This window comes from Xyrauchen texanus, chromosome 22 (assembly GCF_025860055.1).
Source record: "Xyrauchen texanus isolate HMW12.3.18 chromosome 22, RBS_HiC_50CHRs, whole genome shotgun sequence".
Lineage (NCBI taxonomy): Eukaryota > Metazoa > Chordata > Actinopteri > Cypriniformes > Catostomidae > Xyrauchen > Xyrauchen texanus.
Window position 1 is genome coordinate 6,315,929 of NC_068297.1, and position 17,579 is coordinate 6,333,507.

The 17,579-nt window shown below is 47.8% G+C and overlaps 1 protein-coding gene across 1 annotated transcript in view; it reads right to left on the bottom strand.

Annotated features, from left to right (window-relative positions):
- Nucleotides 1-11,765: 11,765 nt before the first annotated feature.
- Nucleotides 11,766-17,579, bottom strand: part of LOC127662134 (synaptosomal-associated protein 25-B) — a 51,242-nt gene continuing 45,428 nt past the window's right edge. The window contains exons 7-8 of the mRNA XM_052153169.1: nucleotides 15,936-16,080; nucleotides 11,766-12,615 (exon numbers count right to left, since the gene is read on the bottom strand). Of these exons, the coding sequence (XP_052009129.1) occupies nucleotides 12,547-12,615; nucleotides 15,936-16,080 (214 nt within the window). The 3' untranslated portion in view covers nucleotides 11,766-12,546. The remainder of the gene's footprint in view (nucleotides 12,616-15,935; nucleotides 16,081-17,579) is intronic.

Below are 17,579 nucleotides of genomic sequence, written 5' to 3' on the forward strand. Positions count from 1 at the left end.
AATGCAGAAAGTTTTCTGTGAGGGTTAGGGAATAGAATATAACGTTTTTTACAGTATAAAAACCATTATGTCTATGGAAAGTACCCATAAAACATGGAAACCCAACGTGTGTGTGTGTGTGTGTGTGTGTGTGTGTGTGCACTTTTGTATTTCATCATTTGGATGTTCTTAGTGACGTTGCCAGGCATAATCCATCTAAAGCCCCTGGTTCAAAGAGGATCTCTGTTAGTTCAGCGTACAGCCATTCTAACACTTTTGTATCAACAGGAAACGAATCGGTTACCTAACGTAACCTCGGTTCCCTATCGTTCCCTATCCGTCTCTCCTATTGCGTAAGTAGCTTACGCTATGGGAAAACTCCGTTTCTCGAGAAATATTGAGGTCTTTATGTAAAACGCATTGCAGCTGCACAGCAGACAGTAATGAGCGAGGCAGCTCGGTCATTGGCTGTGCTGCGGCAACTGCTCGAACCAATGACGGGGCGACTCTGAATGCGCGACCAATGGGCGCGCGCCTCGCGTTCGCGCGCTCAAAGCCCGCCGAAATTAGCATAGCCCGGCTATATAATGGGCACCCCGTCATGCGAGTTCCTTTAGATTTAATCTCCTTCAGCAAAGACCTTCTCTTCGCTGGATTCTCCGGATTGTTGGAGTCTTTCGCCCGCCGTCGAAAAGCCTACAGCAGGACCGCTAAGAGGACGCCGGCATCTTCAGCCGCCTTCGAAAGCCTTCTGCTACGCCATCCGGCGCGCAACGCTATATCCTTTACTGCAAGCGCTCGCCCCTGCTACGCTTTTGATTAGTAAAAGAGCAATTTTTCAAGGCGTTGTTGCAAATGCCTTCAGCCTGCGCCTCGTGCAGAGGCCCTCTTCCTGATGGGGATCGTCACATCATTTGCACTCGCTGCCTGGACCGGACCACGCAGAAGCTGCTCTCATTCAGGGCGGATGCCCCGAATGTGGCTCCCTGGGCCTCGCCGAGCTGCGCGCTCGCTTTGCCGCTTTCGCCGCAATCGAGCCTGCTTCCACCGTGCTGCCGCCCCCTCCGTTCGAGCCGCGCAAGAAAAAGCGCCGCTCACAGAGGCTGCCAGAGCACGTAGACTTCGGTGACGTCACGCCGGCCCAGTGGTTCACCACTGCCCCCGCTGCCAGTCCATTTCATGAAGACGGACCAGCACCCCTCCAGCAGAGTGGTGGGTCTCGTCTCGTTCGGCACGTCAGGGGACGACGATGAAAAGGATGACAGCCTCTATTGACGCTGCATCCGACGACTGGCCGGGCTCGAGTTTCGACCCCGCGCCATCGACATCAGCGGACATGAGCACGGGCACCAGCATGGACTCTGAGATCGTCCGCATCCTGTCCAAAGCCTTAGAAGACCTCGGGCTCGACTGGTCTTCTCCGGAAGAACCCGCCCGCAGCCAGCTGGACGAGTGGTTCCTGCAGGGGCGCCGGCAGGCCCCTCGACAGAGACCTTCTCCTTTCTTCCCCGAAGTGCACGACGAACTCACAAAGTCGTGGAAAGCCCCGCACTCTGCTCGCCTGAAGCCTTCTTTTTCTTCCTCGCTCTCCTCAGTGGACGGCGCAAGAGAAAGAGGCTACGAGGGAACTCCGCCCCTCGAGGAGGCTGTGGCCAACCATCTGTGCCCACCCTCCACCGCCGGATGGAAAGCCAAAGCTTCTCATCCCTCGAAGCCCTGCAGATCCACCTCAGCTCTCGCCGGTCGCGCATACGCCGCTGCCGGCCAAGCTGCGTCAGCGCTTCATTCAATGCGTCTCACCAGAGACCGCCTCAGCAGCAGCAGCGAGCCAGGGCGGCCCCTCCCGTCTCCCAAAAGCCGAAGAACAGACCTGAAACGGACGCTCGACGCCGCTCGCGTTCCGCTGGCCGAAGAAAGCCGCCTGAGCAGCGAAGATCGTGCTGAACCCGGAGGCTCGTAAGTCTTCCTAGCAATAGGAAGAAAAAGAGAGAGTACGTGTCTCGCAAAGGCCGGACCACTCTCTCTAAAACATGTAAAACATTACCCAGTCCCCTTACAGGCGGTTGGAAATGTCTGTACAGCAGTCAATGGGCCAGTCACAGAACTCGCTCACCTGCAATCAAACGCTGTTTTAACGGCGACACACAGAAATCAAGAAAAGAGTCATTTTCTGCCTGTGTCACTAAGGGTTCACATGTCCACACTAAAGTGCGCATTCCCACATACCAATACTGTCCAAACAGTGCCAAATACTTCCCCTGCTCAGGCTGGATGTCCAATAAATGTAGATCGTGTGCCTATTGTCATGTATGCACCACTACACACAAGCACTGTTCCCACAGTTATAAACACTTCCCCAGTAAAAGCGGGAAATACTAAAAAGGTAGCGCGTGTGCCTGCTGTCCTGCACGCACCCCTACACACAAACACTGTATGCATAGCCAAAAAAACCCCGCCGCGAGCGGAAGACTTTATGAAAGTGGTGCGCGTGCCTACTACAGTATATGCACCCCCACCCATAAGTGCTGCCCATACAGTTTCAAACATTTCTCTGTCTCATGCCGCAAACATCACAGATGCGATGCGCGAGCCAAGAGATGCCCCGCTAAAAGCAGGAAGCTTTATGAATGTGGCGCGCGTGCCTGTTACGATGTATGCACCCCCACCCGAAAACTCTGTTCATACAGTTTCAAGCATTTGTCCGACTCATGCTGCAAGCATTTCGGAGATAGCGCACGTGCCTGTACTCTCACACGCACCTCTGCACTCGGCACTCAACACGGCTGCTCAGCGCGCACCTCTGAGAGCTGTAAACTCAGTGTTAGCACAAGGCAATTTGCCGGTGGGGCCCATACGTCACAGCGACATGCCCCCAGCCAGCATTCAGCCCATATCTGTACGAGCAAAAGCCTGGGAAAAAATCCCCGACATGCCGAAATGGGTTTTGAACATAATAAAACACGGTTACTCACTTCAATTCGCTCGCAGACGGCCCCGCTTTTCAGCGGTGGTCGAGACGAAAGTGAGGAAAGATGTGTCACATGTTCTACGCACCGAGGTGCTCAAACTGATAGAGAAGGGCTATAGAAACTGTTCCTCCCTCTATGAGCGAGGCGGGTTTTTACAGCCGCTATTTTCTTGTCCCGAAAAAGGACGGTGGCCTCCGCCCCATCCTAGATCTCAGACATCTGAACAAAGCTTTAATGATTCGCTCGTTCAGAATGTTAACAACCAAACATATCCTCGCACAAGTTCGCCCCGGGGATTGGTTTCTATCAGTGGTTTTGAAAGACGCTTACTTTCACATTCCGATAGCGCCTCATCACAGGCCTTTTCTGAGATTTGCTTTCGAGGGACAGTCATACCAGTACACAGTACTGCCATTCGGCCTATCATTGGCCCCCCGTACATTCACGGAATGTATGGACGTGGCACTTTCCCCCCTGAGACAGCGGGGAGTGCGAATACTGAATTACCTCGACGATTGGCTAATCATAGCACAATCAGAGGGTCAGTTAACGACGCACAGATCTTGGATTATCAGCCATCTAGAATGCCTGGGTCTGAGAATCAATTTTGCAAAGAGCGTGCTCTTTGAATATCAGAGAATATCAGAATATTTATTTTCTGGGAATAGTGCTAGACTCAGTGCAGATGACAGCGCGCCTCTCATCAGAGCGCGCGCTCTCTATTCGACGCCTTGCAACATCATTCAGAACGGGCGCACATGCCCCCGTCAAACGTTTTCAAAGAATGCTCGGTCTCATGGCCTCGGCATCGGTGGTACTCCAGCTAGGATTGTTGCACATGCGTCCTCTCCAGCGCAGGCTCAAGAGCCGTGTCCCCACTCACGCATGGCGCTCGGGCCACTTTTTGATCAGAGCGAATCACGGCTGTATAAAAGCCCTGACGCCCTGGAAAGCCGTCAACTGGTATCAAACCGGCGTGAGTCTGGGCGTAAATACGCGGAGAAAAATGATCACGACAGATGCCTCCAAAATAGGATGGGGGGCCCTTTACGAGGGCAGGCCTGTATCCGGCTTTTGGTCAAACCCGGAAAAGCGCCTACATATAAACTGTCTGGAAATGAAAGCGGTCGCCTTGGCTCTCAGAGCCCTGCTTCCGTACCTGAAAAACGAACACGTCCTGGTCCGAACGGACAACATGATGGTAGTTTCGTATATAAATCGCCAGGGTGGACTCAGGTCGAGCTCCCTGCACTCTATGGCCAGGGAGCTCATCTTATGGTCACAACACCACCTGCGCTCGCTGAGAGCAGCGCATGTGCCAGGCGCCCTGAACCAGGGAGCAGACATGCTGTCCAGAGACAAGGTTCTCCCAGGAGAATGGTCTCTCCACCCCCTGACGGTTCAGTGGTTATGGCAAAACTTTGGCGAGGCAGAGGTCGACCTCTTCGCCTCCAGGGAAAACGCGCAATGCCCCCTTTTCTTCTCAAAGAGCACGGACGCGCTCGCCCAAGTCTGGCCGAGCCGCCCCTTGTGTGCTTTTCCCCCGATCACGATGCTACCTCAGGTCATCAGTCGGATCAGAAAAGTGAGATGTGCAGTGCTCCTGGTAGCCCCACTCTGGAACAACCAAACATGGTTTCCAGAACTGATGCAGATGATGCAATCTGCCCCATGGCCGATTCCGTTGAGGCTAGACCTCCTCAGGCAGGCCAACGGGATGATTCTTCATCCCCGCCCCGATCTGTGGGCCCTCCATGCATGGCCCCTCAACGGGTTCCCGAGAACCTCCCCTGTGGAGTTTTGAGAACCATCACTGAGGCGCGAGCACCCTCTACGAGGCGCTTATATGCCCAAAAGTGGAAAGTGTTCAGTGACTGGTGTGATACCAAGAGCTTGAACCCCAAATCGTGCGAGATACCAAGTGTACTCGCCTTTTTGCAAGAGCTGCTGGAGGCAGGCCGCACACCCTCCACGCTCAAAGTCTATGTGGCTGCCATAGCGGTGTCACACAATCCTGATAAAGGACGTTCATTAGGGAAAAACTACCTAATCATTCGTTTCCTAAGAGGCGCTAGGAGGATGAACCCTCCTCGCCCCCCCTCGGTGCCGATCTGGGACCTGGCCACGGTCCTGGACGCACTCTAGAGTGCCCCGTTCGAACCTCTCCGAACCGTGCACCTTAAACAGCTCTCGCTCAAAACTGCGCTCTTGCTGGCGCTCGCCTCAGTCAAGAGAGTGGGCGACCTGCACGCGCTGTCATCAAGTGCTGCTTGCCTGGAATTTGGACCTAACGACTGCAGAGTTGTCCTTAGGCCAAAGCACAGGTATATTCCTAAAGTGCTCTCCACACCCTTCAGAGCACAGGTGATATCTCTGGCAGCGCTATCGTCCCCAGCTGACGAAAGCGACGCTAATTTACTCTGCCCGGTCAGGGCGCTCAGAGTATATTTGGAATGTTCTGCCCTGTTCAGACAGACGGAACAATTATTTGTATGCTTTGGCGGCCGCACTAAAGGTCTCGCAGTCTCAAAGCAAAGAATATCGCGCTGGATAGTGGATGCTATAGCGCTAGCTTATGAAGCCAAGGGCCTTCAATGCCCCTTAGGTGTCAGAGCTCACTCTACGAGGAGCATGGCCTCCTCGTGGGCTTGGTCGAGTGGGATACCCATTGAAGATATTTGTGCGGCGGCGGGCTGGGCCTCGCCTTCGACATTTATCAGGTTTTATAACCTACAGGTCCCCTCATTACATTCCAACATTCTATCAGCCTGACTGTAGAATGGACTGGAGTATGTATATGCTGAGCATTATCTCCTCCCTTATAAGGTCCGTCTCTGACCAACTTAGAGGATTTTTTTATGCATATCAGTACATAGAAAGATGCATTCCAACATTCTATCAGCCTGACTGTAGAATGGACTGGAGAATGTATATGCTGAGCATTATATCCTCCCTTATAGGGTCCGTCTCTGACTGACTTAGAGGATTTTTTATGCATGCCAGTACATAGAAAAATGCATTCCAACATTCTATCAGCCTGACTGTAGAATGGACTGGAGTATGTATATGCTGAGCATTATCTCCTCCCTTACAAGGTCCGTCTCTGACCGACTTAAAGGATTTTTTATGCATATCAGTACATAGAAAACTCAGTACATAAGATATGTGCTTGTGTTTGTACAATGAGCGCCCCACCTTGGGGCAAAGGCGCTCTGTGTTATCCCGTTATATAGCTCGCCGTTGGCCGGCTCGTGGAATAATCACTTTGCTTTAAGGCTCAGGCATCTGCCTCTGGCTTTATAGAGCGAAGTCAGCACGCACAGCGTTTTGCAGGGTGTTCCCATAGCGTAAGCTACTTACGCAATAGGAGAGACCTCTCGATAGGGAACGACTCGGTTACTAACGTAACCTCGGTTCCCTGAGAGGAGGGAACGAGTATTGCGTAAGCTGCCGTGCTTGTACTTGGTCAGTTCGCTTCAGTCGATTGAACCTAAAGGAACTCGCATGACGGGGTGCCCATTATATAGCCTGGCTATGCTAATTTCGGCAGGCTCTGAGCGCGCGAACGCGAGGCGTCGCCCCGTCATTGGTTCGATCAGTTGCCGCAGCACAGCCAATGACCGAGCTGCCTCGCTCATTACTGTCTGCTGTGCAGCTGCAATGCGTTTTACATAAAGACTTCAATATTTCTCGAGAAACGGAGTTTTCCCATAGCGTAAGCTACTTACGCAATACTCGTTCCCTCCTCTCAGGGAACCGAGGTTACGTTAGTAACCCAGTCGTTCTCTCTAGATGAGGGAACGAGTATTGCGAAAGCTAGCTTACGCTACGGGAAAGATTCATCTTTTCTGAGATATTGAAGCCAAAAAATTATCCTTAATTTTGTATCCATTGTCAACGCAGTGCAGCAGCTGCATACCTAGAGCGGGCTAGCTAGCGAGCTCATTGGTTGCTCTGCGGCAACTTCTGCAGCCTATAGACGAACTTGAGTGAACTCGCGTCCAATGACAGGCGCCAGCGCCATCACTGTATCAAAGCCCGCCAGAATGGGCGTGGCTAGAGTGCATATAAGCGTAAGTTCGTAGGCTGGAACCCTTGTTTTCATTGAATGAAGCGAAAATCGCTCGTGGCGCGAGCACGGCCGGCTACGCAATACTCGTTCCCTCATCTAGAGAGAACCGAGGTTACGTTAGGTAACCGATACGTTCTCTTACGAGAGGTTCTCTCGTATTGCGTAAGCTAGCTTACGCTACGGGAACCCATTGTCAACGCCGTGCGCGCCAAGCATCCACTGCATGAGCCCCGGGGTGGGGGGACCCGGGGGAGCCCTTGTGAGTGGGGGAATAATATTTGGACGGCAAGAGTGCAGGCCAGTGTGTGTGTAATACATAAGCACATAGTGGGAAGGGAAAGACAGAGCGGTGGTGCCGGTCTGTGTGGAATGTGCCCTGTCAGTGCAGCTCACCAGGGGAGCTGTAGCGTATTAAACCGCTAGTAGTTTTGCCTGCAGGGCGGGCACTTCCAGATTGTAAAATCTGACAAAGATGGAGGGGGAAGCCCAGCCCGCTGCCACACATATGTCGTGAATGGAAATCCCGCTGGACCATGCCCACGAGGAGGCCATGCCTCTAGTGGAGTGAGCCCTAATGCCTAACGGGCATGGTAGGTCTTTTGACGCGTACGCGGCAGCAATAGCGTCCACTATCCATCTAGACAGTGTCTGTTTCGAGGCGGCGAAACCTTTGGTGCGCCCTCGAGCGAAACGAAAAGCTGCTCAGAGCGTCTGAAAGAGGCGGAGCGCGCAGTATACAATCTCAGTGCTCTGACTGGGCAAAGGAGATTGGCGTCGCGTTTGCTATCGGATGCTGGCAGCGCCGATAGGGAAATAATTTGTGCTCTGAAAGGAGTACCGATCACCTTGGGGACATAGCCGTGTCTAGGCTTTAAAATGACCTTGGAGTCATTTGGTCCAAACTCAAGACACGCAGCGCTGACAGACAGCGCGTGAAGGTCTCCCACACGTTTAACTGATGACAGAAAAACGGTTTTGAGTGAAAGGTATTTCAAATCCACGGATTGAAGCGGTTCGAAAGGGGGGGCTTTCATAGCTTCGAGAACTACGGAAAGATCCCATATAGGAACCGATGGGGGGCGGGGGTTCATCCTTCTAGCTCCCCTGAGGAAGCGGATGACCAGCTCATTTTTTCCCAGTGACTGGCCGTGCAGGGGTTCAGCGAGCGCCGACGGCCGCCACGTACACTTTGGCGTGGATGGGGATCTGCCCTTATCCAGCAACTCTTGTAAAAACACGAGCAGGGACGACACCCCACATGTCCGTGGGTCCAGGTCTCTGTCGGTGCACCATTTTGAAAACACAGACCATTTGGACGCATAGAGTCTTCTCGTGGAAGGGGCTCTAGCGTGTATGATAGTGTTTATTACTCCTTCTGGCAAAGCGACGGGTAGTCGTTGATCACCCACGCGTGCAGCGCCCAGCGCTCTGGGTGGGGATGCCAGATCGTGCCGCGAGCTTGAGAGAGGAGATCTGTTCTCACTGGAATGGGCCACGGAGCTATCAGTGACAGCTGCGTAAGCTCCGGGAACCATGTCTGATTCTCCCAGTGCGGGGCTATGAGGAGCACCGAGTGACGCGTTTCCCTGATCCTCTGCATTACCTGTGGCAATAGCGAGATGGGAGGGAAGGCGTAGAGCGGGTGGTTGGGCCAGTCCTGGGCCAGCGCATCCTCGCTTTTCGAGAAAAATACTGGGCAGTGAGAGTTCTCTTCTGACGCAAAGAGGTCTATCTCTGCTCTGCCGAATATGCTCCATAACTTCTGGACTGTTTGAGCGTGCAGGGACCATTCCCCTGGGGAAATATTGTCTCTGGACAGTCTGTCTGGGCCGTCGTTCAGGTGGCCTGGCACGTGCATCGCCCTCAGCGAGCGCAGGTGGCACTGGGACCAATTCAGTATGCGTTTTGTCAGATGGAAGAGGTTCCTGGATCTGACACCGCCCTGGCGGTTTAGATAGGATACCACAGATCTGTTGTCCGAGCGGACCAGGGCGTGGTGACCCTGAATGACCGGGAGGAAGCGCCGCGGCGTACTCGACCGCTATCATTTCCAGACAATTTATGTGAAGGAGCTTTTCCTGAACTGACCATAGGCCAAAAACCGGAGAGCCCTCGCAGCCCCAACCCGTGTTGGACGCGTCTGTCGAGATGACTTTTCGGCGAGATACAGCTCCCATCGTCACTCCCCGCTGATACCATTCGGCCACTGCCCAGGGCTGCAGAGCTGAGATACAGGTCTGAGTCACTCTGATCGGCTGGCGGCCAGTGGCCCAAGCACGGCGAGATGCGCGGGTGTTTAGCTAATGCTGAAGCGGGCGCATGCACAGTAAACCCAGCTGAAGTACTGCTGCGGCTGAGGCCATGTAACCTAGCATTCTCTGAAATTTTTTCAGAGGCGTGAGGCTGTTCATCTGAAAGGACGCGGCTAGTCGCTGAACACGGCGTGCGCTGTGTAGATAAGCGAGCCATCATCGCCATGGAGTCTAGTTCTATTCCAAGGAAGGAAATTGCCTGACTGGGCTGTAGTGAGCTCTTGGTCCAATTGACTACAAGACCCAAACTGTTCAGATGACTGAGGAGAACTGTCCTGTGAGACAGAAGCTCCGTATGTGACTGTGCCAAAATCAGCCAATCGTCCAAATAGTTCAGAATTCGCAAGCCCTGACTCCGCAGGGGGTGCGAGCGCCGCATCCATGCACTTCGTGAAAGTACGAGGTGCTAAAGACAGGCCGAGCGGAAGGACGGTGTATTGATAAACCTGGCCGTCGAGGCGAATCTCAAGAATGGCCTGTGACGGGGATTTATCTGAATCTGAAAGTAGGCATCTTTCAGATCGAGAGAAATAAACCAGTCCCCTGGCGCACATGCGCGAGGAGTTTCCTGATTGTAAGCATTTTGAACGGTCTTTTTGCGAGCACCTTGTTCAAAACCCTGAGATCTAATATTGGTCTGAGGCCGCCGTCTTTCTTGGGGACAAGAAAATAACGGCTGTAAAACCCCGACTCGCTCAGAGATGGTGGTACTCTCTCTATGGCCCTTTTGCACAGAAGGTTTGCTATTTCTGAACGAAGCATGCAGGCTGCTTCCGTGTTCACAGTAGTTTCGAGCAGCTCTGAAGCGGGAGGGCGGCGATCGAACTGTAGCAAATAGCCCTGTTTTATTGTGCTTAACACCCATTTGGATATCCCTGGGATAGCTTTCCACGCTTTGAAGCGTAACGCTAGAGGGTGAATGGCCAAGTCAGCCCTGATTGCCGCACACAGCGAGCTGAACAGAATGTGTGAGCGCGCTTACTGTGCTTATGCATGACTGCTCGCAGACAGCAGGGACAGGCTGTTCTGTGAGTGACTTCCCGATTGAGGTGAATGGGGAAAGAGTCACATCTGTGAAGTGATGCGCAAGCATAGTCACGGGCATGGGACTTACATACAGAGAGGTGTTTGCTGGCCGTGTGACAGAGCTTCTTTCTGCGCGGCGAAACGAAAGGCGGCGCGGCGGCTTCGGTTTTGAGTGCTTCCAGTCGAGCCCGCAGGGTCGACATCGGAAGCTCCTCGCAGAGGTCGCATCCGCCCTCAGCGAGGGCGAGCTCTGCATGTTCCAATCCCAGGCAGAGAGCGCAGATGAGGTGGCGGTCTCCGGCGCTGAGAGGGGCGCGGCATGAGGCGCAGGTGGTGCGAGGCATCTTTAAAAAGACGCTCGTTGCTCTTTTTGTGAAGTTCGCTGAGGAACTAGCTTGCTCTAAAAAGGATACGTCGCCGGATGGCGTAGCTCGCAGGATGGCTGAAGGTGGTGAAGACGGCCGGCTTCTTCGAGCGCTGTCCAAGCTTGCTAGATGCCCCTCGAACGGCGACACGGCTTCTACAGTTCAGAGATGTGAAGAGCTTCGCTGAATAGATGAAAATCAGGGTTCCAGCCTACGAACTTACGCTTATATGCACTCTAGCCACGCCCATTCTGGCGGGCTTTGATACAGTGACGGCGCGGGCGCCTGTCATTGGACGCGAGTTCACTCAAGTTTGTCTATAGGCTGCAGCAGTTGCCGCAGAGCAACCAATGAGCTCGCTAGCTAGCCCGCTCTAGGTATGCAGCTGCTGCACTGCGTTGACAATGGATACAAAATTAAGGATAATTTTTTGGCTTCAATATCTCAGAAAAGATTAATCTTTCCCGTAGTGTAAGCTAGCTTACGCAATACGAGAGAACCTCTCGTAAGAGAACATTTCCTATTCCCTGCTGAAAAAACCCATCTGGTCATCAGCATACATTGTGTTTTGAATTCTGGTGCACAGCATGGGTTGCTGGTGTTCCAATAAGGCTTGATCTACCAGCTAGACCAGTGCCAAACCAGCATAAACCTGCCTAGACCAGCATTAGAATGGCATGCTTGTTAAGCTGTTCTTTTCAGCAGGATTTTTTTTTTTTTAAATGTATATTCAGATATACAGTATATGGTGCCTTGATCCTGCCATGGAATAAAACGTTTATTCTAACTTTACAGCAGGGGCGGACTGGCCATCGGGAGAACCGGGACTTTTCCCGTAGGGCCGGCTGCGAAATGGGGCTGAATGGGCCGCCTCGTTATTCAGAATGTGCCACAAACTGGCGAATGCCGAAGAGGCAGCGATATGCAGAAAATTGCTAATTTGAGCCAGATTTCATTTTTATTCTGTGGCAGATCCACCTTTCATTGACACAAGACCTGTACAATGCATCACAGGAAACAAACACAATAGATCCAGCACTAGGTTTGTTTAATTTTTATTGGCATTTTCTCATAATTCAGATTTTACAACAACTGACACATTTTGCAGATGAACATAAATGAAAGAGTGTGGCACAATTGTGATGTTGCAGAACTGTGATACTTTGAACTGAATGCATGTACTGACTAAGCCCATGCTGTACAGTAATGTCTACACATCATGAACGATTCGGATAATATAAAGTGAAAGTGACACGGCGTATACTTACAGTATATGACCACTTTAGGTAGAATAATCGGTGCACACTCTCTAACGGTGATGGCTTACAAAATGGCAGGCTAAGATAAGCAATCGGCCAAGTGATCTCCTGAATCATACTGGCTAATACTTCTCCCGTCTCACTACATCAGAATATGAAGCATGGCATATATTGAGCAAAACACAGAGCATGGACACATAGATTACTAAAAACCTTTTAAGAAATTTCACCCCAAAGCGTGTATATATATATATTAAATAAATATACACTTTAAAAAAACATAAAGAAACCAACAAAAAACAAATTTCACATCTGAGCTCTAGCCATCAAATATGCACTATGTACATTTAACCTTTGGAGAGAAAGATACAGAGTAAATGTGACCATTTACTAGACTATCAGTTAAGAAAGACACAGAACAACACTTCCTACATAGAGCAGTAATGGGATGAGAAGTGCATGTGTGCCAACCGTTTGGGTGGAAAACATGGTAATAGCACACGTGCACTGTTGCAGGTACAGCAGGGAGGAAAAAAGGGAGCCAAAGCACTTTTCGAAAGGGATTTAGCCACTTCCCAACATCTTTGTGGCGCGTTGGTTGGCTTCGTCGATCCTGGTTTTGTTGGAATCGGCCTGAAAGACAAAGATAATAGATTACACAGTGCAGATGTGCAAAGCTATGCCTTTACATGGAACACTTGATTTTTCAATTAATACTTCCTTGCCTGTAGGTCTTGCTTGTGTGTTTCCATATGATTGCTGAGGCGTTTTGAGTGGTTTTTGGATGTTTCTATGTGGTTGCTATGGTTTTTCGGTGGTTGCTAGGGCACTCTAGGTGATACTTACTGGCCCAGGTCAAAAGAGCTTTATTTTGTTCAAATCCCTAATGTGTTGCTTGCCTTAGCAAATACCACTAATAAAATGCATTTATTAAAAAAGACCCAGAACAATGCTCTAGGTAACATTCATTTAGAAATATTATTATTAATTACTATCTATTTTTACAGTGGAATGATACATTACAAGCAGCAACAAGCACTTTGTGGTAAAATTAGAAGCTTTTATTTTATGTGGTTGATCCTTACGAGATCTGTCAAGAAAATATCCTGGTCCTATTTTACTCCAGAATCAAAAGAAACAAATAAGAAATTATAATTTACATATAGAAAATAAAACCTTTTTAGGGTTATTAGGAGCTTTACATTGTTTTTACATTATTTTCATGACAGTTAGGCACATTTTACTCCCCAATTCTCTCATTACCGCAATGGCGAAAGTAATGGTCATTATGATATTCGAATTACTGTATCGAGAAAAAAATTATACATCATTTAAACTAATGCAGCAAATAATGCAACAGTAAAATGGTGATGAGAATGATAATTAAAAACAATGTGAATTGAAAAAGTAAAAACATCCTGACATGTTACAGTAATGAGAATTGGGGTGTAAAATGCATTTTAGGGGATAGTTCACCACAAATGAAAATTCCATCATGTACTCACCCTCATGCCATCCCAGATGTGTATGACTTTCTGTCTTCTGCTGAACACAAAGATTAAAAAAATATATATATCTCCGCTCTGTAGGTCCATACAATGCAAGAGAATGGTGGCCAGAAATTTGTAGCTCCAAAAATCACATAAAAGAAACTCCAGTAGTTAAATTCATATATTCAGAAGCAACCCTAATATTAAATATTTATTAAATAAATATTAAATAAATATTTAAGTACTTTTTTACTCTAAATCTCTACTTTAACTTTTACATCTGAAAGTCACGTTTGAAAGTGCAGATTTAGAGTAAAAAAGGAATAAAATATTTTTATTGTTTCTGAAGATATAGATTTAACCACTGGAGTCATATGGATTATGTTTATGTTTGCTCTATTTGATTTAAAAAAAAAAAATCACCATTCACTTGCATAGTATGGACCTACAGAGCTGAGATATTCTTCTAAAAATCATTGTTTGTGTTCTGCAGTCATACACATCTGGGATAGCATGAGCGTGAGAAAATGTTGAGAGAATTTCATTTTTGGGTGAACTATGTCTTTAAGAGTCCTGAAAATAATGTCACAATGCAAAAACAATTAAAACAAAAAATAAATATATATATGTAATTGCCCTAAATGTGGGCTTCATTATCTTTATACAAATTATAATTTCATATCTCTTTTTTAATTGATTTGTGGCTAAATATCGAGACATTTTCTTGAGAATCAGATTTCAATTTGCAGTCAGTGTTGAATATATATGTATATGTATATACACTCACCTAAAGGATTATTAGGAACACCTGTTCAATTATCTAATCAACCAATCACATGGCAGTTGCTTCAATGCATTTAGGGGTGTGGTCCTGGTCAAGACAATCTCCTGAACTCCAAACTGAATGTCAGAATGGGAAAGAAAGGTGATTTAAGCAATTTTGAGCGTGACATGGTTGTTAGTGCCAGACGGGCCGGTCTGAGTATTTCACAATCTTCTCAGTTACTGGGATTTTCACGCACAACCATTTCTAGGGTTTACAAAGAATGGTGTGAAAAGGGAAAAACATCCAGTATGCGGCAGTCCTGTGGGTGAAAATGCCTTGTTGATGCTAGAGGTCAGAGGAGAATGGGCCGACTGATTCAAGCTGATAGAAGAGCAACTTTGCCTGAAATAACCACTTGTTACAACCGAGGTATGCAGCAAAGCATTTGTGAAGCCACAACATGCACATCCCTGAGGCGGATGGGCTACAACAGCAGAAGACCCCACCGGGTACCACTCATCTCCACTACAAATAGGAAAAAGAGGCTACAATTTGCAAGAGCTCACCAAAATTGGACAGTTGAAGACTGGAAAAATGTTGCCTGGTCTGATGAGTCTCGATTTCTATTGAGACATTCAGATGGTAGAGTCAGAATTTGGCGTAAACAGAATGAGAACATGGATCCATCATGCCTTGTTACCACTGTGCAGGCTGGTGGTGGTGGTGTAATGGTGTGGGGGATGTTTTCTTGGCACACTTTAGGCCCCTTAGTGCCAATTGGGCATCGCTTAAATGCCACGGCCTACCTGAGCATTGTTTCTGACCATGTCCATCCCTTTATGGCCACCATGTACCCATCCTCTGATGGCTACTTCCAGCAGGATAATGCACCATGTCACAAAGCTCGAATCATTTCAAATTGGTTTCTTGAACATGACAATGAGTTCACTGTACTAAAATGGCCCCCACAGTCACCAGATCTCAACCCAATAGAGCATCTTTGGGATGTGGTGGAACGGGAGCTGCGTGCCCTGGATGTGCATCCCACAAATCTCCATCAACTGCAAGATGCTATCCTATCAATATGGGCCAACATTTCTAAAGAATGCTTTCAGCACCTTGTTGAATCAATGCCACGTAGAATTAAGGCAGTTCTGAAGGCGAAAGGGGGTCAAACACAGTATTAGTATGGTGTTCCTAATAATCCTTTAGGTGAGTGTATATATGTATTTATATATATATATATATATATATACCCAGTTCCCAATGCAGTCTAAATCCTTGTGGTGGCATAGTGACTCGCCTTAATCTGGGTGGTGGAGGACGAATCTCAGTTACCTATGTGTCTGAGACTGTCAATCTGTGCATCTTATCACGTGGCTTGTTGAGCGCGTTACCGTTGAGACATTGCACGTGTGGAGGCTTCATGCTATTCTCTGCGGCATCCACTCACAACTCACCACATGCCCCACCGAGAGCGAGAACCACATTATAGTGACCACGAGGAGGATACCCCATGTGACTTTACCCTCCCTAGCAACCGGACCAATTTGGTTGCTTAGGAGACCTAGCTGGAGTCACTCAGCACGCCCTGGATTCAAACTCGCAACTCCAGGGGTGGTAGTCAGCGTCTTTACTCACTGAGCTACCCAGGCCCCCCTCTCATTTTTCCAATATTGAACGGCCATGATCCTTACCATATCCATAATCCTGTCTATTTGACGGTTTTGGGTGTCGATCTCATTGCCCATGTCCAGGGCCATGTGGCGTAGGTTACCAATGATACCTCCCACCTGTTCCAGATTCTCATCCATTTCATTCTCCCGTGCATCGTTTGTCACCCTGAGGATAGACAGTAAACTTATATAGTCTGGGTTTATTGGGAGCACTGATTGAGACAGGCACAATAACCTGATTTTGATATTAAAGTCAATGTGAAATGACCATTTGTAAACTATTTGTCCTCTGTAATGTGACATCTTTCCAAGAAAAACAGGATATTCAATGAGTAAAATTTAGAAAGGGGCTTGATTTTATCCACTGGGAATTGATTGAATTGTGAAAAGTGGGTGTTACATACCAGACAGAAGCGAAGTATTTGGAAGGGAGGGGCAGGAACATGTATTAAGAAAGCGAATAAGATAAATTCTGATATCATGATGTCTTTAAACTGTCATTTAAAGTGTTGTTTCACTGGATAGGAGAAAGGACATTAGCCATGGCATGATACACTGAGCAATTTTGTTTACTCATGTTACCACTTCAGTGAATTCTGTCTAGACTAGCACCTGGGATATAAATGTTTGAAACCATTAAGTTGCATATGGATTCTAGATGAACATCCCAAAGTGTTAATGAGCTGAAAGAGGATATTTTGTATATTTTGAGATGGCAGACACACAACAGTTCAATGGATTCAAGACCATCCATGATGTGCCTGAAGCTACAGTCTGGCATAAAGCGGACATCCGTCTTCAACAGACAATTATATGGTTCCTCATGACTCACTGACAACTGAAGCGCTCTGCACTTAGTGCTGGTACACAAGATGGATGAAAACAACAACAACACATTTAGGCTACATTCACACAGTCAGTGTTTGGATTGAAAAATGTGTGAAGCGAAACAGCAGCCTTAGATCTCTCTTCAGCTTTATGTGTAGTTCTTCAACAGGAATTTGGCTATTAAAGGTAAAGGGGAACTTGAAAAGTTCTTGTGGGAAGATGTATGCTCGGTATGGATGCTGCAGATGGCCATTTAGCAGAAAAAGCCCTGCAGTTCTACATCTAAATAGTGTTCATTGAAAAGGAAAATCAGAAAGCTAATAAAGCTATTATTCTAATAATAACTTTATTAGCCTATCCTTTAAAGGCCTATCCTTTTTTTTAATTTATTTATTTTTTTAAATACATTTTTTATCTTATTTTTTTGTTCTTAATGGGTTTTAAAATGATATTTTTTTATATATATATCTTGTATTTTCTTTATAATTTTTATGTAAATCACTTTGAATTGTCATTGTGTATGAAATGTGCTATATAAATAAACTTGCTTTGCCTAGAAGCATTTATCACCACCTAACAATCTCAGAGCTCACAGGTCTGTGTTAAAGTTTATATGCTCATATGCTTTATATGTTTCTTTATGGGGAAAATTAATGGGATTTTTGCTTCCAGAACCCTATTATTGGGAATCTATTATACAGGAAGTTTATACAAACAGACTGGAAATAAAGTCAATTAAAGAAATCTTCCTTCCCTCTTTAGCTCTCAAATGAAATATGTAATAATTACATCAAGCATCAATGGTCACACATCCAGTGGCATCATATTTTATTTGAG